Genomic DNA, 26123 nt, shown 5'->3' on the forward strand with positions numbered 1-26123 from the left:
TTAAAAAGCTTATAAAAACTTCATAACTTTTCTAAATGATCACCAAGGCAGGCTGTCACAGTGATCATTTACCCGGAGACCTCTGTGTGGCCTTTGGACTGTGTGGTGAGGTCTCAGCTGTCTGTAGACAGAGAGATCTCACTGCACTTCATCCTCCCCCGGCGTCTGAGCCCATGTCTTTTACTGCGGCTTACAGTTAACTGACTATAGCTGCGACATATAGTGGTACAGTAGTAGTTCAGGTGATAAATAATAATCTATTTTCACCTTTTATAACCCTCCATTATTTTGTTAATACGTATTACTAATATATTACCCTCTTTATATATATATATATATATATATATATATATATATATATATATGTGCCAGCTGCAGAATAATGTCATCATTCTGGGGGGGGGGGGGTCTTCCAGCATGAGGAAGGCAGAGATCCTACTGTACTCCTTTGATAATCAATATTACCAATGTCTTAAAGATGTTGGTAGAATTGATTATTTTATTAATAATTATGGCTTAGTATTTGCATTATTACTGTCTGAGTAATAAAGTAATGGATCACAGTGCTAAGCAAAAATAGGCCATCAGCTTTACCTTTGTGCTGTAACACATTACTGCTTGATGGCGGCTCTAACTCTGCTTATGTCATCAAGGAAAGTCTTAGTTTTTTTCCAGTTTCAAGTCTACTCCTAGGTCTACTCATCTTGTCTGGGAAAATAATGGTGAGGCACTATTGACATCTCCTTTTGTTCATGGGGAGATGTGTGCAAAGTTTACCAATCTCCCTATGGAGAACACAAACCAGTGCACATTTAGTCATCTGTTTATAACAGAATTCTACCATAATTTGCACTAAAAACTGTCTGTGCCACATTTATCAAGGGTTTCAGATCATTTTCATGCACTTTTAGGTTTTGTACAAAAAAGGGGTATGGCATATGAAAAGATGGTGTGGTTTTTTTTCAAAATGGCCAAATAATGCTATCCTGACAGAATTTTATCCCAGTGTTCTGGAGTAAAATAAGCCAACTAATAGAAAGTATAAAGTAGATTTATCATCCAGCATCCGATTCTTATAGTTTCTAGTCTAACTCTGTACTGTCTAACCTTACAACACTTTTTGATAAATTTGCCCCACTGTGTTTTTGCTGTACAAGGCATTTATAAGGGTTTGTTTTAAGTCTTGTTTATGGCCATAAGAACTGGCTGACCATAATGTAATGGAAAACCATCACCTGCCCTATTTGAATATGATGAATGCATCTAACATACAGTTCCCAGGCTTTAATATAATTTCAGTGAATGTTGTAAAGGTTAAATGCAGCATTTTGTTTCTCCATTGAGTCATTTCACCTCTATTGCCTTCTTGCTTTAGTTGTGCTATTTTTATTTTAGCATTTAATAAATTTGCTTTTTGTGTTTGAGAGACAATACACTAAGCAGAACAATCAACTTGGTATGAAACAGAAAAGTAATCTAACCAGAAGCTTGCTTCAAACATTTGTTAGCAGGGCGTCTGAATGCAAATTGCTGCTTTGTATTCTCAGACTGCAAAATTAGACCCCACTTCCATCTCAGTTCTAGAAGTTTGGAATTTTTTGGAAGTACAACAATTTGGAAATTTTGCCTTTTGCCTGATTAATACACCTGAGTTAAGGTCTTTAGTGATTTTGCAACTTTTTCAACAAAAGTCGCAAACAGCTTTCCAACGCCTGACAACAGGAAGTATGGATTTGTAACTTTTCTGCAACTTTTTACAAAAATTGCAGCTTTAAAATCTGGAATAGGATGACTAGGAAAAACTTTGTAGGGAGGCTGTCTATAGCACCAAAAAAATAGCAAAAGTGCACATGCGCTGCAAAAAATTGCCAAAAAAGAAAATGCCACACCAAAACAAAAGTGCCCAATAGAGTATTAGATAAATGATATATAAACTCACCAGCATCCAACAGTCCATAGGGTAGCATACAGAGGATAAGGAAGATCATGCAAAAGTGCACGGCTGCAGCCGTGGTTACAGCCTAGATGTGCATGTGCAGTAAAATCCACCCTTGCGTAGTAAAGAGACCTGGCCATGTTGGGGATGTACTTCCAATATCAATTAGACGCAGACCAAGTATACCTTGCATCTATATGATGTGAATAGAGCTAAATACTTTACTTATGTATAGATTGACATAGTAGTATTAAATCAATATCTAGAATTCTATTAATTATTTTTAAAAAGTATACAGTACAGACCAAAAGTTTGGACATACGTTCTCATTCAAAGAAATTTCTGCATTCTCATGACTATAAAAATTGTAAATTCACACTGAAGGCATCAAAACTATGAATTAACACATGTGGAATTATATACTTAACAAAAAAGTGTGAAACAACTAAAAAATATGTCATATTGTCAAGCTTACGGGATGTGGATCCACTGGACCACTGCAGACAATGACTCAAGCCACTACCTGGGACCGGAGTCTAAGTGGTACCCGGTTTTCACCAGAGCCCGCCGCAAAGCGGGTTAGACAAGCTGCGGCGTGGTACCACCAGGTCGTTCCTCAGGCGTGACTTGTCTGCAGTGGCGGGCAAGGTTGAGGTACAGAAACAGCAGTCTAGCTCGAGGTCACAGTCCAGGCACAGGGTCAGGGCAGGCGGCAGAGATGCAACGTCAGAGTCCAATCCGGGGTCAGCAACAGGAGGTCCAAGCAGAAGGGTACGGGAACACAGCACACACGACACACGACAACACGGAAGAAAACTGGTACACGGGAACACGGAGGAGGTCAGGTAACACGGGAACACGGAGGAAGTCGGGTACGCAGGAGACACGGGAACGCAGGAGACACTGGAACGCAGGCAAATCGCAACAGAGCTTTCTCTAAGGCTGTGAGGCACAAATATCCGGCAGGGTTAGATGGGAGAGGCAGATATAAATAGCCTCATGGGAAATGACCAGCGCCAAAAATGGCAGTCTTCACAGCAAACAAAGTTGTAGCGCGTATGCGCAAGTTTTACAGACCTCTGGGTGACGTTACCCAGCTCCAATTAAAATGTAGGGGCGTGAATGAATTATCAGTCCACAAAGCCAGGAGGTGCTCAGGTGACGTAAACCTGAGCGCCTTTGGCTCATTAGCATATTGAATATAAGTCTATATTTAAATATTAACAATACTCTAGAAAGTAATAAAGCTGGGAAATTTGCTGACACGTGAGATATAGGAGTCTATCTTCAGTATATAAGGTAGATGCCCTTTAACGCAAAGCAATATATCTATTGTAGTTACATGGTAACAGGGATGTCTACCGATGTCTGACATTCTGTTCCTGTGTTTTAAAAATGATCACTACATGTCTTGGACATTATTCTGTTATGAGACATAATTTAATTGTGTGAATTTAGTAGCAATGAAGCTCCTTGGTATCTGTTACTAATATCTTTATTCTGGAGCTTAATCGGAAAATGGTGTTTTGATTATTAGATTTCAGTATCTGCTAATAAGATATTTCATAGCCCAAAGAAAATCTGTTATGATGTAAATCAGATCTTAAAAATTGCATTCCATTTTTCATGAACTATGAAAAAGTAGTTAGTTATTTTTCATAAACATACCATTTGAATATCTAGATATCTCTCTTTCTCTTCTCTATTTTAACCTTGGTTTTTCTTTTTCAGTTGCCATGTACAGAGAGCCGTCCTTGCATGATGTTGGAGAGACAGTGCCAAAGCCCCGTGTGACACCAAGTAAAAGCACAAGTGCATCTGCAATAATGAATGGGGGCAAACCAGTCGCTAAGAGTAAGACATCATAGCCAGACCCCCCCAAGGTTGTTGTGACTTACTGAGCCCTGGGCACACTTGAGCATTGATCCACACCAGACTGTCCACACTCCAGTGTTTGTAGACAAAAAGTAAACTACACACTGGCTACTTGCTGATTCAGAACCAACGTGTTGAAGATGGATAAAACTCAGTGTGTATCTCCTCCCTCCACAAGAAGACACCTGGGGAACAAGCTAAACTCAGACCATGGAATGCCCTACCAGATACGGAATGCCTTTTTAATATCTTATCTGTGACTGTGACACTTCATGTGAATGACATACTTCACAAGTACACTTGATACCTTGCCTGCTGCCAATTACCCTTACCCCCTTTTGAGTCCAATTACAGCGAAATCCATATGTTTAAGTTCTATTTTGTAGCACACGAATATTAAGTAATTTCTAGGTAGACGCTGTAAAACTGCGCTAAAATGGATTTCTCTAACCTTTTTTACCAGGCTGCTTGCAACAATGTCTGTGACCTTTTGCAGGGATTGCGTTCCTCTAGAACTTGAATGTTTCAGGTGGCTTAGTTCTGAAAGCAATCAGGGAATCAGGAAGCCTTCAAAAAGCTATTCTAAACCACGTCTATTCTGAGTAGGACATATACACTGGTCAAGTGTGGCAACAGGTTTTGTGCTCTGCAGGTTGGCGTCAAATACTAGAGGGAAATATGTCAAACACACCTAGTGGGAAGTAGGCTGCGACTAGTGTTTGACACTCCCTATACTTTCCTTTTTGTGTGTGTTTTATACATATCACAGGCTTACTGGTAATGGTAACATTTGCCTTAGCCAGTAAGTAAGACCCACTTGTTTTTTAAGATGGTGGGTCCATAGAACTCTGTAGGCCTTGTAGGCCTGAATTAAGGCTCATTTTTCATCTACGATTCCTCATGATAAAAATAGATATATATATCACTATGATTAACTAATGCTCCGCTACCTACAGTAATTCACTTTTGGAAAATGTAGTCCTTCCTGTTTTTAATAAGCTCAGATTTAATTGCACCTGTAACCCACTCACAAAGGAGGCAGATATTTCATGGGCTAGCCCAGTCCTCGAGAGCTGAGCCTATTGATTCACTAGGTGGTGTAGCTGTAAATTCCTAGTGACGTTATACGTGATTGGCTGGTTCAGCTCACTAAATGACTGCATCACGTTCAAGGTCATTCCCATCTCTGGCAGTTCCTGCAGTTTTATTTTGCTTAGCATGGGCACGTTGTTTGTTGTGTCCCTTTTTTGCAACAGCAATGCAAGTTCTGTACTAACTTATAATAATTTGATATTCCTGTTTGTAACGACTGGACCAGTAAATTAAATATTTTAGGTAAGCATGCAAAGTCCAGTCATATTAATTTCCATACCAAATCTTGCATATTCCTAATACCTTCAGGAACCAGAATTTACATGATAAAGGTGCCTTGCTTAGGTTGTGGCATATTTTACACAAAACCACAAAAAGTGGAACCAGAACTTTAAAGCAAACTAGAAGTCATAAGGTGCCTACTGTATGTCTGTCATGTGAAGTGTTTTTCACAATGGCATTTTGGTTCCTTACATAGAATAATTACTACACCTTGTAGGTTGTCCACCCTATTGAGGATATTTGTGAGGTCATTCTGTAGCATAGGTAACACATGTTTCCTTGAGCATTGCATACAGGACTAAATTGACCTTCATGCCTGGACACCATTGGTAGAGCGAATTTACTGATTTGTTTTTCGTTTTTTAATTGGCATAAACGGGTAAACTTACCTTTTTTCCCACACCCCTTTGCACTGTGTCTACGAGAAATACTGTATTATAAATTCTTGCCTTTCTTTTCCTTTTCTCATAATGTCCTCTACCTGTTTATGGAACCAATTTATATTTGGCCTATAAAAGATTTATTGTCAGTCGTCTCAATGCAAAATACTCAAAATGATTTAAATGAGAGCTGCTCCGACTGTTCCGAAGAAATTTGCTGTGCTGCTAGTCACAATACAAGCCTAACATCACTTTTACATAATTTCATGTAGAAATAAATGCTTGTCCCCGTCATGATAGCGAAGCACATTATCAAAGATCCTCTTCTATGTTCTTACTTAGCGACATGAGTAAACTTGCACAACATATTTCAATATAACCTGTGTGGGGCTGGTGTCCCGACGTCTGACACATATTCCTATTTCATTGTCATTCGAAAAAAAAAAGACATACATGACGGGCCACGTGCCCAGAAAACCAGTTGACTGGTTGAAATCAAGGCTGAATTTATTTTTGTAAATGAGTAATATGTTCTGTGTGTAATACTTCAGTTTTTTCTTTGTTTATTCTGTTTATACGGGTTATGTAAGAGATTTTCTTTCCTTTCTGGGTGACTGTTCTATTGTTTTATTCTCTGTAGTATGTCGACACACTTGTTGTCTGTGTGTTTATTTTCTTACTTTTGCTTAAGTTAATGTCTCATCTGTTGCATGGGAAGAGGGTGATGATGATCTGCATGTAGTAAGCTATATGTATTAAGAAACGTTGGTATGTAGTACTAAATTTACATACATACAGTATATGCAAAGCGTTTGTCTGCATTGTACAGTTTGTGTTTATTATCATTTGTTGTATACACAATTGCAACATATTTAATAAAAGGATTTATACAAAGATGGAATTACCCAAATCACCAATTTTCATACAGTAGAACATTTAAAAAGGGCTTGCAACAAAAAGAATTAAATGGCAAGTCATACAATATATACTAGAGATACTTTTTCCCAAAACATACCAAAGAGTGTATTAAACAGATGTTTAACCCTTGTGTTATGTGTCATTGAGAAGATGTCATTGCAGATGAGAAAAGATTGATCACATTTCGGGAAAACGAAACGTTGACTTCAAAATGCGTTGTGCTAAATAGTAGAATTCTATTGTTCATTTGTAAAACATGTGGTACCTCATACTCTTCCAAACATGCATGTCAGCGCACATTATTTTTTTGTCATATATGATTCCAGCTGTATCGTTTTAAAACCCCACTGCTACAGAAGCCTTTTTTCCCATGCAAAAAAGATAGAACGGGATAATTGGGTATAACCTTAGAAATGATATCTGATTGTGCAATCTTGTAACACATCAATAATTATTTTCTTATTAAAGTTTTTTTTCTGATACCTTTGTTCAGCTTTAAAATATATTTTATTGTCATTAACAATGTTTTTGGGAACTAGGATGGTACACTGATCTTTTTTCTCTTGAAGAAACACTACCAATTTTGTCCTCAGCTTCAATTGTCAATGCAGCTTAGAGACATGCACCTGAAAAGGGTAGAACTGTAATAAAGGACATAATTCAGGATAAGAGTGGAGAAAAACAGACCTTTTTCCTATTGCCACATATTCTTCTCTATTCGTGTTTCATCCATGTTTCACCTACAGTCCATTTTGTAGCTGTTACTGGTGGCCTAAGCCTTAAGAGGGTTGTCCAGCCAAATCAAGTTTTCCCATATCCACAGAATAAGGAATAATATACTGATAAGTGGGGGTCTCACTGGCAGGAACCCCACAGATCACAGGAATGGAGCAGCAGGTTGGACATGACGTGGCTGAACCCCATTAATAAAATATATATTGTGCACCCACTGACCCAATAGTTAGGGCTTCAATCTTAAAAGTGACCTTGTGCTGTCTACTAAAATGTACATAAGCCCTTAGGTTGATAAATTTCACGCTTAATATAATAGAGATATAGAGGTTTATTTATTATACAGCGGAGCACAAGAGCAGCCGGATACCCTCTTGATGTAACTGGTGGGCGGCTGCGCAGAATCTTATTTCTATGCCAGGTCCTACCTGGCATAGAAATAAGCACAGTAAGGGACTTTCACAGTGTGAACAGTCACTGGCTGCCACAAGTGCGCTGGTGCAGAGACAGGAAGACCCCACATTGGCCCACTCCTCTGCTGGCCACGTCCACTCCCCCACCAGCCGCGCCCCCCTTCAAGCCCCTCCATGTCTGGCAGAAAGGGAAAATGAATCTCAAGTGCTAGCGATACACTGGCTTGCGATTATTTCAGGGCTTCTATGCCACTTTCGTGGCACAGAAGTCCTAATTACTATCCCCATTAGCATTATCTTATCATAGTAATATAATATAAGAGTAGGGGCTCTGTTATAGATTTTGCATTAGGCTTTGAGAGCTTAGATTTATGGCAATGCATACAGTCCATTGGTTTATTGTGAAGTTTGTACAACTTGTTTCCTAGGTATAATCTGTGGATGGCCTGTGCAGCAGAACACACAGTGATCAGCTTGAAACCAATGGCGCTTTTACATATAATGGTTTTCCCAATTTTGACCCATTTTTTACATTTATGTAAATTATGTTTTTTATGTGGATTCACCAAAAATGGTTCTTTTCAAATATTCTGTTTATTTTCATAAAATAAGTTGTTTACACATATTCTGTCAAGGTCCATACAAAAAGTAATCAAAAAAGTAAAATCAATAAAGTGATTGGAGAAATGATACAAACTGCTATTTCTTTATATACACTGCTCAAAAATAAAGGGAACAAACAGTCAGTCCCCTTTCACACAAGTGTTTTTCAGGTTTTTCTGACATGCAGGGCTTGCATTGGACAATGACCCATTGTATACAATGGGTTTTGTCAGAGGTATTTGTTTTTAAATTTCTGTTGCTTTTTATAGGTGAAATAAAGTCACCTTCTTGAGATTGTGATACCTTTCAATGGCTAACTGAAATATAAGATGTTAAAAGCTTTCGGGACAGCTTAGGTCCTTTAATCAGGCATGGTATATCAGGCTTTCTGAAGTGACACAGCTCTTATACACCATAGACAGAGAAGTAATGCAAAAAATGTAAACAAAAGGACAATAGCAAAAACAAAGTTGAGACAAGATTGCCCTTAATAAGATTACTTGTGCAGTGTGATGGTTTATTGCCTCCAAGTTAATGACTCTGGAGTCTCCGATGACCCATTATCTCAGGATAACATTTGTTAGATGTTGTGGTTGGTCATGAATCCCTTTGATAAATTGAGTCCTGTGTGGAGGGTGTCAAAGAGGGAAATAAACTTGAATTCCCAAATCCGTCTCTCATTTTGTGACCATATCCATGGTGTTATGGCCAGGACTGCAGAAGTGTTTGACCACAGGTAGATGTTTCTGCTCATCTTTTATTGTGTGGTGATGAGACCTCATCAAGGCTCTAAGTCTTTGTCCTGTTTCTCCAACATGAAGACCTCCTGCAGGACATTTTGTGTGCACAACCAGGTGGACAACTTTAGAAGTGGCTGGGATGTCATATTCCTGCTGTGTGTTGGGAATCTGTATTTTGTCTGTGGTATTAAAATCAGAAGACGGGTTTTGCAACTCCTGACATTAGAGGGGAAAGTCCTTTTTTTTCATACACACACATGTGCTCTACATACCCCTGAAAAATTACCTCCAGCAGAAAACTAATATACATGTGCATGCCCAAACTGTCAGAGGGCTCGACATCTACAAGTCGGGTGCTTACAGCCAAACACCATGCAGGACGATTGGCATTTAACAGAAAATACCAAGATTGGCAGATCCAACAGTGGAGTCCTGTGCTCTTCAAAGATGAGAGCAGATTGACAGATATGAGTCTGGAGATGCTGTGAAAAAAATTTCTGCGGCAACATGCAACATGACTGGTTTAGCAGTTGATCAATAATGATGCCGTTGAGGAACTACTTGAAAGTGCCGAAAAGCCCCTCATGAATTAGCCAGGGGTACCCTGACTACCATTAGGTATTGGGTTGAGATTCTCAGACCCATTGTGAGACCATATGCAGATGCAGTGGACCCTGTGTACATCTGATGCATGACAGTACTAGACCTCATGTAGTTGTAGTGTGTCAGCAGTTCCTCCATGTTGAAGGTACTGATTCTATGGGCTGGTCTGCCCATTCCCCAAACCTAATTCCTATTGAGTACATGTGGGACATCAGGTCTTGATTAGAGATGAGCGAGCATACTCCCCCGAGCTTGTTGCTCGTTCCAGTATTAGCATACTCGAAACGGCTCGTTGCTTGGACGAGTATTTCGCCTGCTCTATAACGAGCTTTCACTTAAGGAAACACAGTGAAGAACAGTGAAAAACACAATGAACACAGGATCATTTAAGTGAAGAACACAGTGCAGAACACATTGAAGAACACAGTGAAGAACACATTGCAGATGTTTCCATACATCTGCTAACTTATCAGAAGACATAAGTGCAGAAAGGTGTTCCTCACAATAGTATGTGAAGAACAATATGTGTGAAGAACACATTGCAGATGTTTAACACGGGTCATTCTCCTTTTTGAAGTTCCATGAATATTCCATTGAATTAAAAAATTAAGAAACAGGACTGACTTCCTTATTTCTTACTAAAATGAAACATTTTACTGGTTCCCTTGGTCCCCATGAAAAATGCTCGAGTCTCCCATTGGCTTCAATGGGGTTTGTTATTTGAAATGAGCACTCGAGCATCAGAAAAAGTTTGACTCGAGTAACGAGCACTCAAGCATTTTAGTGCTCGCTCATCTCTAGTCTTGATCCATCTACCAATTGCTTGTTGAACCACATACTCCCCAGGAGTTGAATGGTCCTTTAATCTAGGTCTGGGAGCACATCCCTCAGGAGAACATTTACCGCCGCATCAGGAGCATACCCAGGTGTGTAGAGAGATCATACACATGAAGGCTACACACACTCCTGAGCCTAATTTCCTTCTCCTGAAGCATTTCCATTGAAGTTTGATTTTCCACTTTGATTTTGAGTATTATTCCAAATCCAGACCTCCATATAGTATATGGTATATATAGTCATTTTGATTTTCATTCCCTTTATTTATTTGAGCAGAGCACTAGTTTTCCTATTCAAATTGTAGTGAGATTGAACCTGTCACCAGGAATTTAATTTTTATCTGGTTTGAAAAATGCCTTTGTTAGCATTCTGAATCATTTCAGTAGTTTATAAAAGTTTGTTCCACATTACCTGGGTCTCTGCACTCATTTAGTTTTTATTCCTGTGCGTGCGGGAGGCAGCTGCAGTCTGTGAGTGCCTTTGTCAGTCTCCTCCACAATTATTTAACTCTGTCACCATTCTCCACTTCTTGTCATGTGCATTGAGCAGGCAGGGGAGGGGGGTGGTGTGGAGGAGAGCAAAAAACTGCATGAGGAGACATAGGCGTCTCACACCCTCCTGGGACACACCATACACTGCTAGAAGGTAGCCAGGTAATGTAAAACAATCAATTCTAAACTACTGAAATGATGACAAAGGCATTTTTAACATAAGGATAGCATATACTATTGGAACCTGTCACCAGAAATGCCATTTCACTTTAAGGGATCAACGTAAAAAATAAAAGTACTAAACAGCTTATGCAGGATAATTTTTAATTAATTATAAGTTGAAAATAAAATAAATAAAAATTACTCACCTGCTACATTTCATACTGATGCTTCATGGCTGAAAGTCAGGTATATGAAAAGTGAAGCAATCTGCCTTCATGCAGTTTGCCTTACTCATATGTATGTTGTGCCTGATTATCCACGCTCTTAATAAATCTGGTCTGTTTCAGGATGTGACACAGTTGCACTTATTTTTCTTGGTGCTTTATGAGTTGTAAATGTGGAGCTATCTAGGAACACACACCAACACGCCTCTTTAGGTGCACAGTTTTTAAAAGTGATGGGCAAAATGCAACCACAACAAAATTGTGGTTCAAAAACATAATAAATACATGTGCAAGCTCCAAAGACCTTCTTTTTAGTGCAAACAAAGCTGGGCCATTGTTTTCAGCAATGCAGGTGCTGATTGGCTGCAGTGGTCATGCAGATGATTATAATTCCCTCACTTGTAGGGCAAGTAATTTAACAGGTGAGTTTTGATTCACAACTTTTATAAAGTTTAGATTTTTTGCTGTAGGGGAAAAACTTACTAGAGTAAAACTAACAAGAAAGAGAAATTCTTAATTTCTTAATAAAACTGGAAAAAAGTATTAGATACTTATTTTTAACAAAAGTTGAACACCAACTTTTGAACTTGATCATACAATCATACACTATAATCTAGTGTATATAAAAGCTACACTTGTGACTGAGACACATACTGATGTAGAACGGAAAAGAATGACAGGTTTTACTTTTGGGTCGAGATAAACAGCTGTCAAATTGACAATCACAAATATAGACAACAAATACAAGGACAGAGTATTGTAAAGAGGCAAAGTTTTTTGTGGAGTATATTCCCCCATTATGTTGACTATACTATGATGTACTTGGTACCATAGAGGGAGAGTGCTGAGCATTTCCACTGATGGCTGCCGCTAGAACACAGATACAGAAAAACAAGGGAGAATACAATTTCAAGCACAAATTATTTAATTAAAAAAAAAACCTTCATCAAGCCGTCTAAGTATAATGTAATAATTATAGTACTTGTATCTTCAATGGGGTATCCTTCTAAGTTACGCTAACCATTTTTCAATGGTACTGCCTAAATTATACCTGTGGAGGTGATGAAGGATAATTGATTACTTGTATTTTTTTTTATGTTCCTTTATGGATCACAATTGGTTACAAGTAATTTACTTACATTATGAAAACATTTCTTACAAAACAGTGGCTGAAATATTATACTTTAGAACCTTCAGTTTGAATATTTAGTAAGTGTAGAAATGGTGTTATATAACTTTACCATATTCATTAGTTTAGAAATTATTTTTCTTAATCCATAATTCCTATGTTTTTATCTGTAGAAAAACAGTTTAAAAAAAAAAAAAAAAACATGTGAGGAACTGAACTTATTTACTGAGACAATGGTATTTGGCATGAAGTGTATACCATACACAATAAGGATAAGAATGAAAATGTCAAAAGAAAATGAAGACACTCTCCATGCCACATCTTAGTGTGATTGTTGAGAATTAAACTAGAAATACAACATGATATTGCACTAGAGAGGTTAAAGCTATCCCAATGACCAAGGTAGCAGTACCAATGTGCTCTGAATCTGTGGGATTTTCAAAGACTTTGAAGTGTTTTTACCAAAATAGCTAGTTTTCACTGATCGTTGGGGATCCGGATACTGAGACTCCCATGGATCTTAAGAACGAAACCTACTAACAATCCAGAGAATGGGTCCTGTTCTCAATAATGAGTGGACACATAAATGTGTGTGTCTTGTCGCTTCATTGAATAGTTTGGAAGTGTCAGAATTAGCATAGAGTGCGGCTGTCTTCAGCATCCATATAGACCGTGAAGGATAGCTTATGATAGACCGAAGCTCTGTGCTCTGCAATTTCTGATACTACAATGCATTTTAATGGAGCAACAGGACGGGCATGCCATTAATGAGAATGGGAGCCCGTTTTCTAGATTACTGTTCTCATGATCCTGTGAATAAGAGATAACTTGCTAAATTTGTTCAACCCCTTTAATGAAAGTCATCACATCACAAACACACATTCAACATTCGAATTAGACACTATCAAGTCAAAAGTTGCACATGCTGTGGTGAACGTAGACCAAAAAGCTGGGTAGACAAGCACTCAAAATAGCTTCTTAACCCAAAAGATTCTTTCTGTATGAACACAAACATAACATTCTGATCACTGCTATTTTTTCACCTACATTTCAGAGATGGCTTATGTGATCTGCATAACATGTACAAAGATTGGCCCCAAGATTTTCGACTACCGGTAAATACATGTGACTAACACATCATTACAGAAATTCTGACTAAGAAATGATTTATACCACTGTGGTCAACAAGTCTCCAAAAGTTTATCATGTATGTTTAGTACCATAACTAGAAAGTGCAAATGGTAATCTTCTGTGAAAATAGTCACAGGGCAGATTTTAGAGCTTTTTTTTAAAATGGAGAATACTTTTCTTTACTGACATCTAACATGTTTTATTAATGTACTGTCCCTTGTTTGAAATGTTGTCATGTTTTAAAATTCAATAAACCTTTTTTCTACTGAAGTCAGTTTTTTAAAGAATGATGGTACATTGCATGTATACAACAAGTACATGTACACCAGAACCCATAAAGAACAAAGCCAAATGACCAAAGCCTCAGCAATAGTTAATTTATGTTTTTATTAAAAATTTGAAAACTCATAAGGGAACGATATATATATATATATATATATATATATATATATATATATATAAAGCATTCTTTTTTAATTTCCCCAATGTAGCTGATTGAGGGGAATAAAAATCTACCAATCGTTTTTTACCTTATCAACATTGTGCTCTTCACCATACACATCATTAACAATATATTATTATATGAGGCAGCACGGTTATAGAAATTATCGAACAAATAGGGGCCAATGAATTCAGGGTGGTGTTTTGTTTTCCATTCTCACTTATCTGCAGACCCGGCATACAACAAGCCAAAATAACTTTTGACCGTTTACTGATTCGGGTGCAGCACTCGGAATTCCACGGGCATAATTTTCAGCTATAACCTGTGTCAGTTTTGGGGGCATGTAAGAGTACAGTCAATTTGACTGGTCAGGGAATCCCTGCCATGGTGTGCCTTGATCCATGCTCCAATACACTCACTTTTTAAGAAAGTGAGGATTTTGTAGTTTATTCAACATTTTTAAACACTTTTAAATTGCCTTTTTATGTCCCATGACAATCGTATCGAAAAATACTTAGATCCTAGCATGTGTAGATGTGTTCATACTTTTTTGGTTCATTTATGCATCTCTAATACATACCTACCTACCCACAAAGGTTTTCTGCTCCAGACATTAACACTTCATGTTCTTCATGTGCATTTATGAAGCTGTCTAAGTAGTTATGAGATAACTGAATAACACAATACACCAAAAGAGACAAGAGTAAGATTCTTACAGAATGCAAAATCTGCCCCAAAGTCTCTTTTTCTGTATTCTGAGTGACAGCTGACCAATGCACCAATGCAGAGATCAGGGAACACAGAGTACATTTAATCCCATATTGGGGTGATAGGTCAGAGCATGTGGAATAGGTTCAGGGTCAGCCTAGGTTAAACAGGAAACACATTTGCCGAAGCAGATCTTCTCAGTAACTAGCAAGCTGGGATCCTCTTTTGTTTAGGCAAGGAGAAAGGCTGAAGGAGATTGTCCGAGAGCAGATTGGAAGGTAAAAGGGCCCTCTGATACCTAGAGGTAATATTTTGAGCATGGCACTCAAGGCCAAGATGAAAAGTACAGCAGACAAGTGTGGTAAGCACCATCATATATAAAGAAAATGAGGCACTTTGTATCTTGCACAGTCGAAATTCTAGCAAATGTGCTTTTTTATATAATAAGAATTATTTTTTAGGAAAATTTTTAGATATCTGAAACCTACTTAGTGAACCCTTATTGCTAATTCTTATAAGTAACAAAGTAGAATATATGTTCTGTCCACACACCGTCACCTTATTTAAGGATTTAAGGGTGTTTTTTGTTTGTTTGTTTTTTCCTTATTTGTAGTACCTGTAAATTATTAGATAACTTTATGTGTTGAGCTTTATGTAGTGGCTCAACACATTAAGTGACTTATGATAACGTAACCCTCCACATAGCAACAAGTAGCGTCAAGTGTGTCCTTAGAGGAACAATACTTGGTAAGGCGCATCTTACAGGGTATATCATTGAGCTTCATCTCTATGATTGGTACTTGTCCAAAAGTCTGTAGAAACAAGTTAATTACTAAATGTAATAATATCATTACAGTAACTAGTTCACTAATACAGAGTCATGGCAACTGCAGGTTTTTCCTTGCACATTCCAGCATTACATTGTATTAGAGTTTAACATTGTTTGAACTATAATTTTTTTATGTGGAAAAAGACTTACTTTGTAGAGTTTAAGCACATTCATTGATAATGATGTTAATTCATTGAAGCTTATGATTTCAGCATCGAGCAGCTGTAATGTTCTCCCTGGAGCAGATTTGCATTGTAAACACTAGACTTTGTCTGTCATGCAATGAAAATATGATTCTGACCATAGCCCAGATCTGCACCAGAGTCTGTTATAAACACTACGATAAGAATAAGAAATAAATGTAATAAACTTCTGTAATTGGCTTACCTTAAAAAACATTCTCTGCTAAGCATTACTATTTTTAGTATATGAGATAGAAATAAGTTGACCTTGGGCAAACTGTTGCCGATAATAATCTATCCAGAAACATGTGCATAATGTAATGTAATCAAAAATTATGTTAATGTATTAAAAGTTAAGATGCTTTAAAACTGCACAGTCATAGACCTGGAGAAAAACAAACAGGAAGGTAAAGCCTGACTGGCTTTTTGGGAGGTGTCCAACAGCAACTTACTTCATGGCTAAAAACAGCATGATGTATGGCACAAGGCGATTAATATCAGATATTACTGCTCGATCGCATGTTCTATCCTTTTTTTTGCATATTCTTGGTGTGGCATACCAGTATGGCATTTTATGTCAGTATCTGCATGAGGGCTTGTTTTTGGTGCTGCTCAAGAAATTAGAAAGAAAAAAGAAACAGCACCACCAGGAGGCTTTAGTACAGCTCAAGATTAGGTGAACAATGGGGCACATTTAGTAAGGTCCTTTTGCCATTTTTCTGACGGACTTTGCATGTTCTTTCATGTGCAAAATGCGTGCACATGTATTTGTGAAGTGCCTGCGCCACATTTGCATTGCACATGAACCTTTTGTGGTGTGGCTGCACTATGCTTCATGCTACACAAATTTCTGCACTGAAGGGACCACACACCAGATTTAATATCCTAAGTCCGACAGAATTGTGTTGCGCGCCCCAAGTTAAAGGTGTACCAAAAAATTGTGGTGCACGCTTTTCTGAGCTGAGCAGAGGGCGCCATATGTGTGAAGAACGGGCGCTAGAAATCCTCTGCACACTACACAGGCAATCTGCATCTAGTGCAGTTTGCACTATTCTTAGTAAATGTGCCCCAATCTGTTGTTTTTATCCACCTATCATGTGATATTTGGAACGCCAAAGCAGTCTTTATCAAGAAGTGAAAGTCATATATTATATGAATTGTAGAAAAACCCAAATGGAGGCAGGAGTGTTGTCGCTTAGAAAATCCTCGATAGGTAAGTATAAATGGCTCAAAAAGAGTACTTTTTTATTTTACAAAATAAAAGATATTTCTTTTAAAAGATTGCTAAAACAATAAAATGCTACGCGTTTCTGCTCCGTACCGGAGCCTTCGTCAGATGTTGAACCCATCCTTTAAATCTTCTAACACGGGGGAAATGTTCCAAATAAAACAAGAACTATCGTGCGCTTCCGATTTTGTGATATATTTAATTAACTGCACCTGTGGTCTTCAATACGTGGGACGCACAATTCAAACACTCAGAGTGAGAATGAACGGCCATAGGCACAAGGCGAAGCCTGGATTTCTAAAGCAGAGCCTGTCAAAACATCTCACTGTAGAAAAAAACTGTACTTTTGAAAAACTGACACTCACGCCGATAGAACAAATCCCTGAAAACTGTAACAATAGGGTAAAAACCCTTAACAGGCATGAATCCTATTGGATTTTTAAGCTAGGGATTTTTAAGCTAGGGATTTTTAAGCTAGGGATTTTTAAGCTAGGGATTTTTAAGCTAGTTTTGGAATCTATCTAATTCCACTTACACACACTCTCTCCCCCCTTATTATGTATCCATTAATATCCTAATATCTCCTTACACCTAATATACAGCACCCAATGTTACTCACAAAACAGTTGTTCTCATAACGCAGACTCCTGTAGTAACTCAATACATCGCAAGCAGCTTTGCCATAAATGTGTCCCTTCCAGGCTTCCATAGTCCAACAAGCGTCATTCCATCTCCTAGCAACCTTACACTGACTATGCTGTTATGCAAACACTGAAAGCCTGCTAGCTAAGCAGCTTTGCCTTAAATGTGTCCCTTCCAGGTTTCCGTAGTCTAACAAGCGTCATTCCATCTCCTAGCAACCTTACACTTACTATGCTGTTATGCAAACACCGAAAGCCGCCCCCCGCCAGCCATTCACAAAATCCTCCCGTTATGAAACATCTATTCACTTCCGGGTCCCCCGGGTCCCGGCTTCCACATCCTCTATTTACTAATTCTGCTCATATATTTATTAACCAGGTTGCCAATATTTAGAATGTTGTATTTACTATGTACTAATATTATTATAATTAATTTTTAAGTTTTAGTGAAAGAAACTCTTTTTAACAATGAATGGAATCCTTTAGCTTCCTGGGTCACACCAGGCATACCTGCAAAGACACCACTATATAAAGAAGCTCTCCACTGGTACAGGCCAAGCCTGACGAAGGCTCCGGTACGGAGCAGAAACGCGTAGCATTTTATTGTTTTAACTATCTTTTAAAAGAAATATCTTTTATTTTGTAAAATAAAAAAGTACTCTTTTTGAGCCATTTATACTTACCTATCGAGGATTTTCTAAGCGCCAACACTCCTGCCTCCATTCGGGTTTTTCTACAATAATCCTCTTCAGCCTCGGCGCCTGGTCCGAGTGCTGCTGATCTACAGGAGACCACCGGCTGCTGGTATTACACTTTACATATGCATTATGCCTATGTAAATAGGTGAGTGACCAATTTACCCATCCATCCTTCCCCTTGTGCATTACTGTCTTCACGAGGTTGCGCTTTCTCTTTTTCTTCTCTCCTCTATTACACACCGATTGGATATCTTCTGACGAGGTGTATATAGAAATCCCAGTCTCAAGCATATATTATATGAAGTCATTACAAACTTTTTCAAGTGTTTATTTATGTTAATGTTAATAATTATGCTTTACAGCCCAGGAAAACCCGGAGTTCATTGTTTAAGAAAATCTGAATAATATATAAGACCAACTGTATAAATATTTTAGAACACAGAAATATTGACCAAATGAAAAGTATGTACAGCAAAATGTACTCAATGCTTGGTTGGGGCTCCTTTTTCATGAATGACTGCATCAATGCAACGTGGCATGGAGGTGATCAGCTGGCAGTGGAAAATAGTTTCCCTCTTGTCCTTCCATTATTTAAAGTAGAAAAAGAGTGCTGCAGTCTAGAAGAATGATAGAAAGAAGTCCCATACATGTAACACAAAGGGGAATGAAGGGAAGATGCAGACCTTCTATACAGTTTCCGTTATTCTCTTTTATAGCAAAAGAAGACAATGGGGCACATTTACTTACCCGGCCATGTCGCGATCCCGCGCTGCGTTGTCCGACGAGGATTCGGGTCTGCCGTGTTCACTAAGATTGTGCGCCCGAGTTCCTGCAGGTGTCGCTGCTGCGCCGAGGTCCGCCGGAGTTCACCTTCTTCTTCCTGGTGCATGTGAGTGCTTGATCTTGCGACACAATTCGTTTTTTAAATTCAGCGACTTTTCTGAATCCGTCAGGTTGTCCGACGGCCACGCCCCCGATTTCTGTTGCGTGCAAGCCGCCGCAGATGAGCCACAATCCGGTTGCGTGCAAGAAAAACCCGGTGCAATTCGGCGCAAATCTGTAATATTCGGGAAACCCGACGGAAATGCAGCGTTCGGACTCTTAGCAAATGAGCCCCAATGTGTTTTGAACTGACACTTTATGACTGGTCAGGATCTCATATTTACGAGAACAAGGTCTATACACACTGGACTAAAATCAACAGCGTTGTACAGCATTATAATGGTTAAATGTGTCATAAATCCACAGCTGAGTTGTATATTATGAGGTTCAGTAGCAACTGGCAGGTAAGATGTATATTGTGATGTTTTGCAGCACTTAAGATGTGTAACACTTAAAGGGAACCCATCACCACTATTTTCACAAATACAGGTAGTGGCAGGTTCCTATAGAGCTCTAATAACTATCCGACACCCTGCTTGTAGCTAAAAGTAGTTCCCCTCAGATCCCCATAAAATCAGAGTTATAATCTTGCCTGGTATCTATGCAGCTTTGGAGCGAGTCCACGGGGGGCGTGGCCTAATGTCATGTGACCAGGGTGACATCATCAAAGGTCCTTGAGCTACTTAATATGAAAACTATACCCCATGTACATATCTGACCACATAAAACAATCACAGCAGCCTCCATGGACTTCTACTCCTCTCCATGCAGCCTGCTGTGATTTCATGACATATATGCTTAGTGTACAGTTCCTAATGCAACAAAAGGTATAGGACCTGTGATGATGTCACCCTGGTCACATGACATTATAGCAGCATACAGAGATAGGGATGGGGAGGAGCTGCTGGATTCAGCCCGAGGAGGCTACGCCCACCTGGACTCGCTGTAGCCATGCTTAGTTACCAGATAAAACTATAAAGTTGAATATATGGGAATCTCAGGGGAATATTTTTTAGCTACAAGCAGGGTGTCAGATAGTTATTAGAGCTCTATAGGAACTTGTCACTACCTGTATTTGTGAAAATAGTGGTGACGGGTTCCCTTTAAGATGGCGTCATTTGATTAATAATTCATCAATAAAAATAATAAAACATATACTTACCCCTCGCGGCAGGTTGCTCCCACGGCACGTGGCGCTTGCCTTCATGCTGCTATTCTAGCAGCTGCGGCTCTGCTGAGTGACACAGGCGGCTTGACGTCATCGTCCGTCGCCTGTGTCCCTGCATTGTACGGATCGACGCCAGCAGTCGGAAGGCCCTGCGCTGCTCCGCTTGTAAATCCCACCTGTTTCTTAAAGAGACAGGTGCGATTTATCTGGCGCCAACGGGCGCCCAAATCGCCCACATTGGAGCGGCAAAATGCTGCAGATGCGGCCCTGCTGTGATGTTATGCAGAAACTGAGATGTGTATTTTGAGGTTCTGCAGCAGCTGAGGTGTGTATACTGAGGTAATATGGCAGTGACCTGTATGTGTTCTCCGTGTTTATACACTTGTATACATGTAATGTGTTTCATGGCGCAGGGGGCACTGCAGCAGTGCTGCGGAGTTCAACCTTTGCATTGGAAAGGTTGATTTTCCCATAGTGATCATATTTCGGCACTTCTCGCTTAGGCTCATGATGTTGGCCTGCCATTGCGCATATATCAGGAGGCTCTAGTACCTGGACAATTCTTCCTGTCTTAGAATTGAGATATAGCCTGCAAAACCTTTATTTCAGGGCTTCTAACATGTAAGTCATGATAAATGTCCCCTGTTTAATTGCTGCAGATCATAAATCAGTTATCTTATTTCCTGCAATGTGTATATAGGATTGTCCTTAATTCCATACAATACACTGCTTCTGTAATACAATGCAGATTTATTACCCAGAAATGTGAAAATTCTGTAGGTAATGCGAAATTTGTACAATAAGAATAGACCAATGCTTAACTCTCTTCTCAAGGCAAAAGAAAAAAAAAACAAACTAACTTTCGAATTAAAGTCACTCATACCACTGCCCTCTGCTCAGAAATGTGAGACCCTTAGTGATCCATTCAACAGTGGTGGCTCCCAATTGAAGTTCACGCTGTCTGCATCAATCCCCCTCTGAATCTTGCTTTCATGTGTTAAAAACAGCCGTGGATCCTACATAGAGGGAGAACAGACCAATCGTGCAGATCACCCAAGTTTAGGGACTCAAGTATTTTTATTATAACTTTAAGAAGTTATAAAGGCACCTTGCCCGACCCCAGGTTTTGCCTCTTCAGGCTTCTTCCGGGGCATGGTGCCTGACGTAACACTAAACGTTTAAATAGTCGTCGTCCCCCAGTTCCCCCCCAATCTTTAAAAATTAACCAAATTTAGTAACAAAAAATGAATACATTGATAAATAAAGTGCTTGCTTTTACATAGAACATATATCCATACAGATTGTAACACTTTTTAGTTTAGGAAAGGAAAGGTTATTATTTTAACCCTTCATTCTCACTGATTAACTCTTCCCAGACCTTATAACTCTGGTTATGTTTACACTTGTAGAGTAATATGATATACCCCTAGAATGATATTATACACCCCTCCTCTATCCATAATTCCACTCCTTCATATTACAAATGGATTAAGAATAAAAATAAAATAAGATAAAATATAAAATAAACTAAATAAAACAAGTGAAAGTGTAAGGGACCCTACCAAAAAGACTTTCATAACCCCAATTTTATCTTCTGGGTCCAGAATCTATATTCACATTGCATTATACAAAAGGAAGATTCATAAAAGTAGTAGCCAATCACATTGCAAAGGAAAAACACACACCTTTTTAACCACTCAGATTCCTCCATAGGAGACTCCGCTCCAAATTCACCAGTAATATCTCTCCTCCACCAATCAGATAGCATCCTTTCCTTCATATTTAGGTATATCCCTTCTTAAATGGCAAATATATATAAAGACCAGAAAATAATTACATACAGAGTTTCTCCCAGAATTAAAACTCCATATTTTTTGCTTGCCCATTTGACAACACAGCAAATTTGTTGAGGCGACTTTGCATTTGGACCACAAATTACAGTAAAAAAACTTTTAATTTCAAAGTCTATATTAAAACCAAGCGGTTGTTGTGTTCTCAAATGGAAAATCCAAAAACCTTCTCTCATATTTAGTCTCTTTCCCAAATCCTCACCACCCCAGTCCGCTGTTACAACATCCAAACCAAAGAAAATGAACCCCTTTGGTAACCCCTTTTCTAATATTCCTAATGTGCTCACCTATCCATACCTTCAATGTTCTCCCTGTTCTTCCCACATATTTTATTCCACATGGACAAATATAATTAACCAAATAAGTGTCAAAATTCATAACTCAGAATTTCCCTTTTCCTGATATACTTCTTAACAACCCCCCTATCATCCCATGCCCTAACATTACAAATTGTAAATTTTTTGCAAGCACAAAATCCCTTTGTGAGTGTTACCTTCCTATTTCCCCTTTCTTTAACGTAACTATAGGTAATCAAATCCTTAATATTAGCCGCCTTCCTAAAGACTATTCTTGGTTTATCAATAACCAGTTTTTCTAAAATGGGGACATTCAATATTATGTGCCAATTTCTTTCTATAATCTCTTTAACCAAAAGTGCTTTTTAGCAATAACCCATAATGAATACATTTTTCTTTTCTCTATTTATTAACTCTTTCCAAGCTTTATCTAATCTTTCAACCTTGTACAGGCAGGGTTACGTACAAGATCTGTTCTTAAGGCTACATTCATACTGCCGTTGCCCGCCCATACCGTACCATAGCGGGCAACGGCAGTGCACGGGGAGAGGAGGAGGAGGTGAGCGCAGCTCACCCCCGCCCCTCTCCATAGAGATACATGGCGCACGGCGCCGTATTTCGGGAAAAGATAGGACAGGTCCTATCTTTTTCCCGGGTATGGAGCGGTACGGTGCCGCATGTGTGCTGCACCGTACCACTCCCGTAGGGCGCTGTGCGCCCATTGCCGTCTATGGAGGACGTATATCGGCCGTATATACGTCGGCCGTATATACGTCCTCCATACGGTAGTGTGAATGTAGCCTAAGTTGAATTTGTACGGAACTGTATATTTTATCATTGTGACCCCAGACAGAATTTTTTAGGTCTCTGTGACAATTGGATTTTAAAAATTTTGGATTGTAGTAAGAACCAAGATTAATAATAAAGCTTAATTGCAGACACCTTTGATAACTATTACAGCTGATCACTGTAGCCTAGGGCTAAAGTACAGTAATTTAACAACATCCAGTGGTCCATTTGTAACTAGGGCTCGTTGGTATGTCGGGTGTTCTTAAGTGGACTGCCTGTAGTTCCTCTCTCTAAACCTCTATATGATAATTTTGGCTTGAAAAAGTCCTCTTGTTTAGTGCAATTCCTCAGAATTCTCTTAAGCTGACCTTTTGGTTTATTATCCACCCCATTGACGGTGATGACAACTCTGGTAGTCTATATAATTATTTACAGTAGCCTTGAAGGAAGTTCTTATATATATGCAAATTTTTTCTAGATAACTTTCTAAATCCAAAAAGTTGATATTTTCTCTGCTAGTTTTATATGTGAAAGGTGAAACACAGATTATACGAATTTGTATTGAGATACTCCATAAAGCTTTTAAAGTCTTCTAGAGTACCCAGCTATAAAACAATGCAGTCATTTTCAGAATAAATTTTTGGATTTTCAAATGCTTCCATATATAAATTGGGAAAACTGGGTGAGAATTTCCCACCCATTGCGTTCCCGGTCGTCTGGTTAAAGAAATCCCCTCCATACCAAAAGTAGTTCCTAGCATGACAAATGACTCTAAAAGAAAATTCTTGTGCCCTAACAAAATCTTCTGATCTTGGGACAGGGCGAGTGCTATTATTTCTACCCTTCTTGTCCTGAGGGATACAAGTATAAACGAAACGTCAAAACTACAGTGGAGTAAAGGTCCCCTAACTCAATATTTTCCAATAGGTCTTTGACTTGTTATGAGTCTTTTAAATAACAATTCATTTTAACCTCATCTCTGTAAAAAATAATTAATGTATTTAGATAAACGGCTTGTAAGTGAGTTTGTTCCCGAGACGATCGGTTGTCCCACCATTGTTTTAGGATCCTTATGGACCTTAGACAAATAATATATTAAAGGTATATGTGGGATTTTAATGCTGAAATTATTATTTTCTTTGTTACTTATTATATCTAGACCTGGCTTAATACTACAGGGGAATAGCTATATATTACAGGGGCTGGCTATATACTACAGGGGACTGGCTGGCTATATATTACAGGGGGCTGGCTATCTATTACAGGGAGCTGGCTGGCTTTGTACTACAGGGGGATGGCTATATACTACAGGGGACTCACTATATACTTCAGGGGACTGACTAGCTTTATACTAATGGCTGGCTATATACCACTGGGGGCTTGCTTGCTTTATTCTGGGGAGGCTGTGACCAATGCATTTCTCACCTTATCCTCGAGTCAATAGGTTTTCCCAGTTTTGGTGGTAAAATTAGGTGCCTTGGTTCAATCCCGGGTTGGCTTATACTCGAGTATATAAAGTAATTAATTATTTTATGTTAACATTTTTTTAATTTTTTAAAACTTTTTTCTATAACAAGTTGGCTTGAACAAGCAATCCTCTGGAAGCTGGACCCGGCCTGCAGAAGAGAATGTGCAGTCTGGGGCAAGTCATAAATCTGGCTTTAACATGACGTTACACTATTAGTGCTTCTATGGTAAAGCTACTATTACTGTGTGGCAGGAAAAGGTCTTACAATATTTTGCCAAAAATCACAAAAAAAAACAATTTTGAGTAAAAAAAAAATCAGTGTGTTGTAATATGAGGGTTTTGGGATCTAGTCAAAACCCCCCACTCTAAAGCTACCCCACTGCCTGGTTTCTTACCTACCCCAATACATGAGATGTGTGGATTCCTAATATATAAAATTGGCTCTAACCAAAATAATGAAGGAATTATATAATCTATGGTTATATCCTAAGTTATTGCACTGTATTTGCCTTATAAAGCTAGATGTTTTAACAATCAGAAACAAGAACAAGACACACGTTAATGGTATTTATTAAAATAGCAATACATATAACCATCTCTTTATTACAGAAAGTAGAATTTCTTATACATATTCTATTATAAGATTAGTGTGAGAACAACTATTATAGCAAATGATCTGAACCCATGATATAACTCATTGAAAAAACAGGCTTGTCATAGATGGGAATGGTTACTAGCATTACCGTTGGGTTGAAGACCAACATCTGGGTATTTGAAATTGTGTAAACCGATCTTCCTATGCCAGATGGCTATTTTTTATTGATGATGTGAAATCCTGACAACCATGTAAATTATGCAATAAAGCAGTCTCTTCTGTTCTATGTACAATTGAGAATATCTCAATGTTAGCCTAAATGACGTATAGTCGGATAAAGCAGGTCAGGTGATGGGGTATATATACTCCACTACTGTGTATGTTCGATAGCAGCGTGTATTAAAAGAGAAGAGCAAATTTAAACAGTTCCTACATCTTGCTTTTAGGGGTTTTCATTTCCAAGCCATATCTCACAGGCATTTCCATTCCATCCTTCCCAGCATTCACAGTTTCCACAGTTACATATCCCGTTGCCTAAAAACAAATTAAATAGGAGTTTAATTATCACAATCAAAATGTACCACTTCAAATGCCTTATTAAAGAGTAGCAGGTCATAATCAAAACCCTATAACTGGTCCCTTAAATATTCCCTTTTTGTCTGGAGCACTTTGCATTTGATTCAGCAGCAACTGGAAATATAGACTTTCAGACAACTAATAGCATCTTTTCAGCAGTGCTCTTAGCAAAGTGCTATACACTATAATCATGCTGTCTTTTCTTTCTCTCAGGCTTTATAGT

General features: G+C 38.5%; 2 protein-coding genes across 4 annotated transcripts in view; one reads left to right on the forward strand and one right to left on the reverse strand.

Moving 5' to 3' along the window:
• FGF14 (fibroblast growth factor 14) overlaps positions 1-13818 on the forward strand; it is a 358169-nt gene extending 344351 nt beyond the window's left edge. For all 3 annotated transcript variants that reach the window (XM_072135496.1, XM_072135497.1, XM_072135498.1), the window contains exon 5: positions 3668-13818. In XM_072135496.1, coding sequence (XP_071991597.1) covers positions 3668-3804 — 137 coding nt within the window. In that variant the 3' untranslated portion in view covers positions 3805-13818. The remainder of the gene's footprint in view (positions 1-3667) is intronic.
• Positions 13819-25282: 11464 nt separating this feature from the next.
• Positions 25283-26123, reverse strand: part of ITGBL1 (integrin subunit beta like 1) — a 186936-nt gene continuing 186095 nt past the window's right edge. Inside the window, exon 11 of the mRNA XM_072135499.1 lies at positions 25283-25858. Coding sequence (XP_071991600.1) covers positions 25767-25858 — 92 coding nt within the window. The 3' untranslated portion in view covers positions 25283-25766. The remainder of the gene's footprint in view (positions 25859-26123) is intronic.

This window comes from Engystomops pustulosus, chromosome 2 (assembly GCF_040894005.1).
Source record: "Engystomops pustulosus chromosome 2, aEngPut4.maternal, whole genome shotgun sequence".
Lineage (NCBI taxonomy): Eukaryota > Metazoa > Chordata > Amphibia > Anura > Leptodactylidae > Engystomops > Engystomops pustulosus.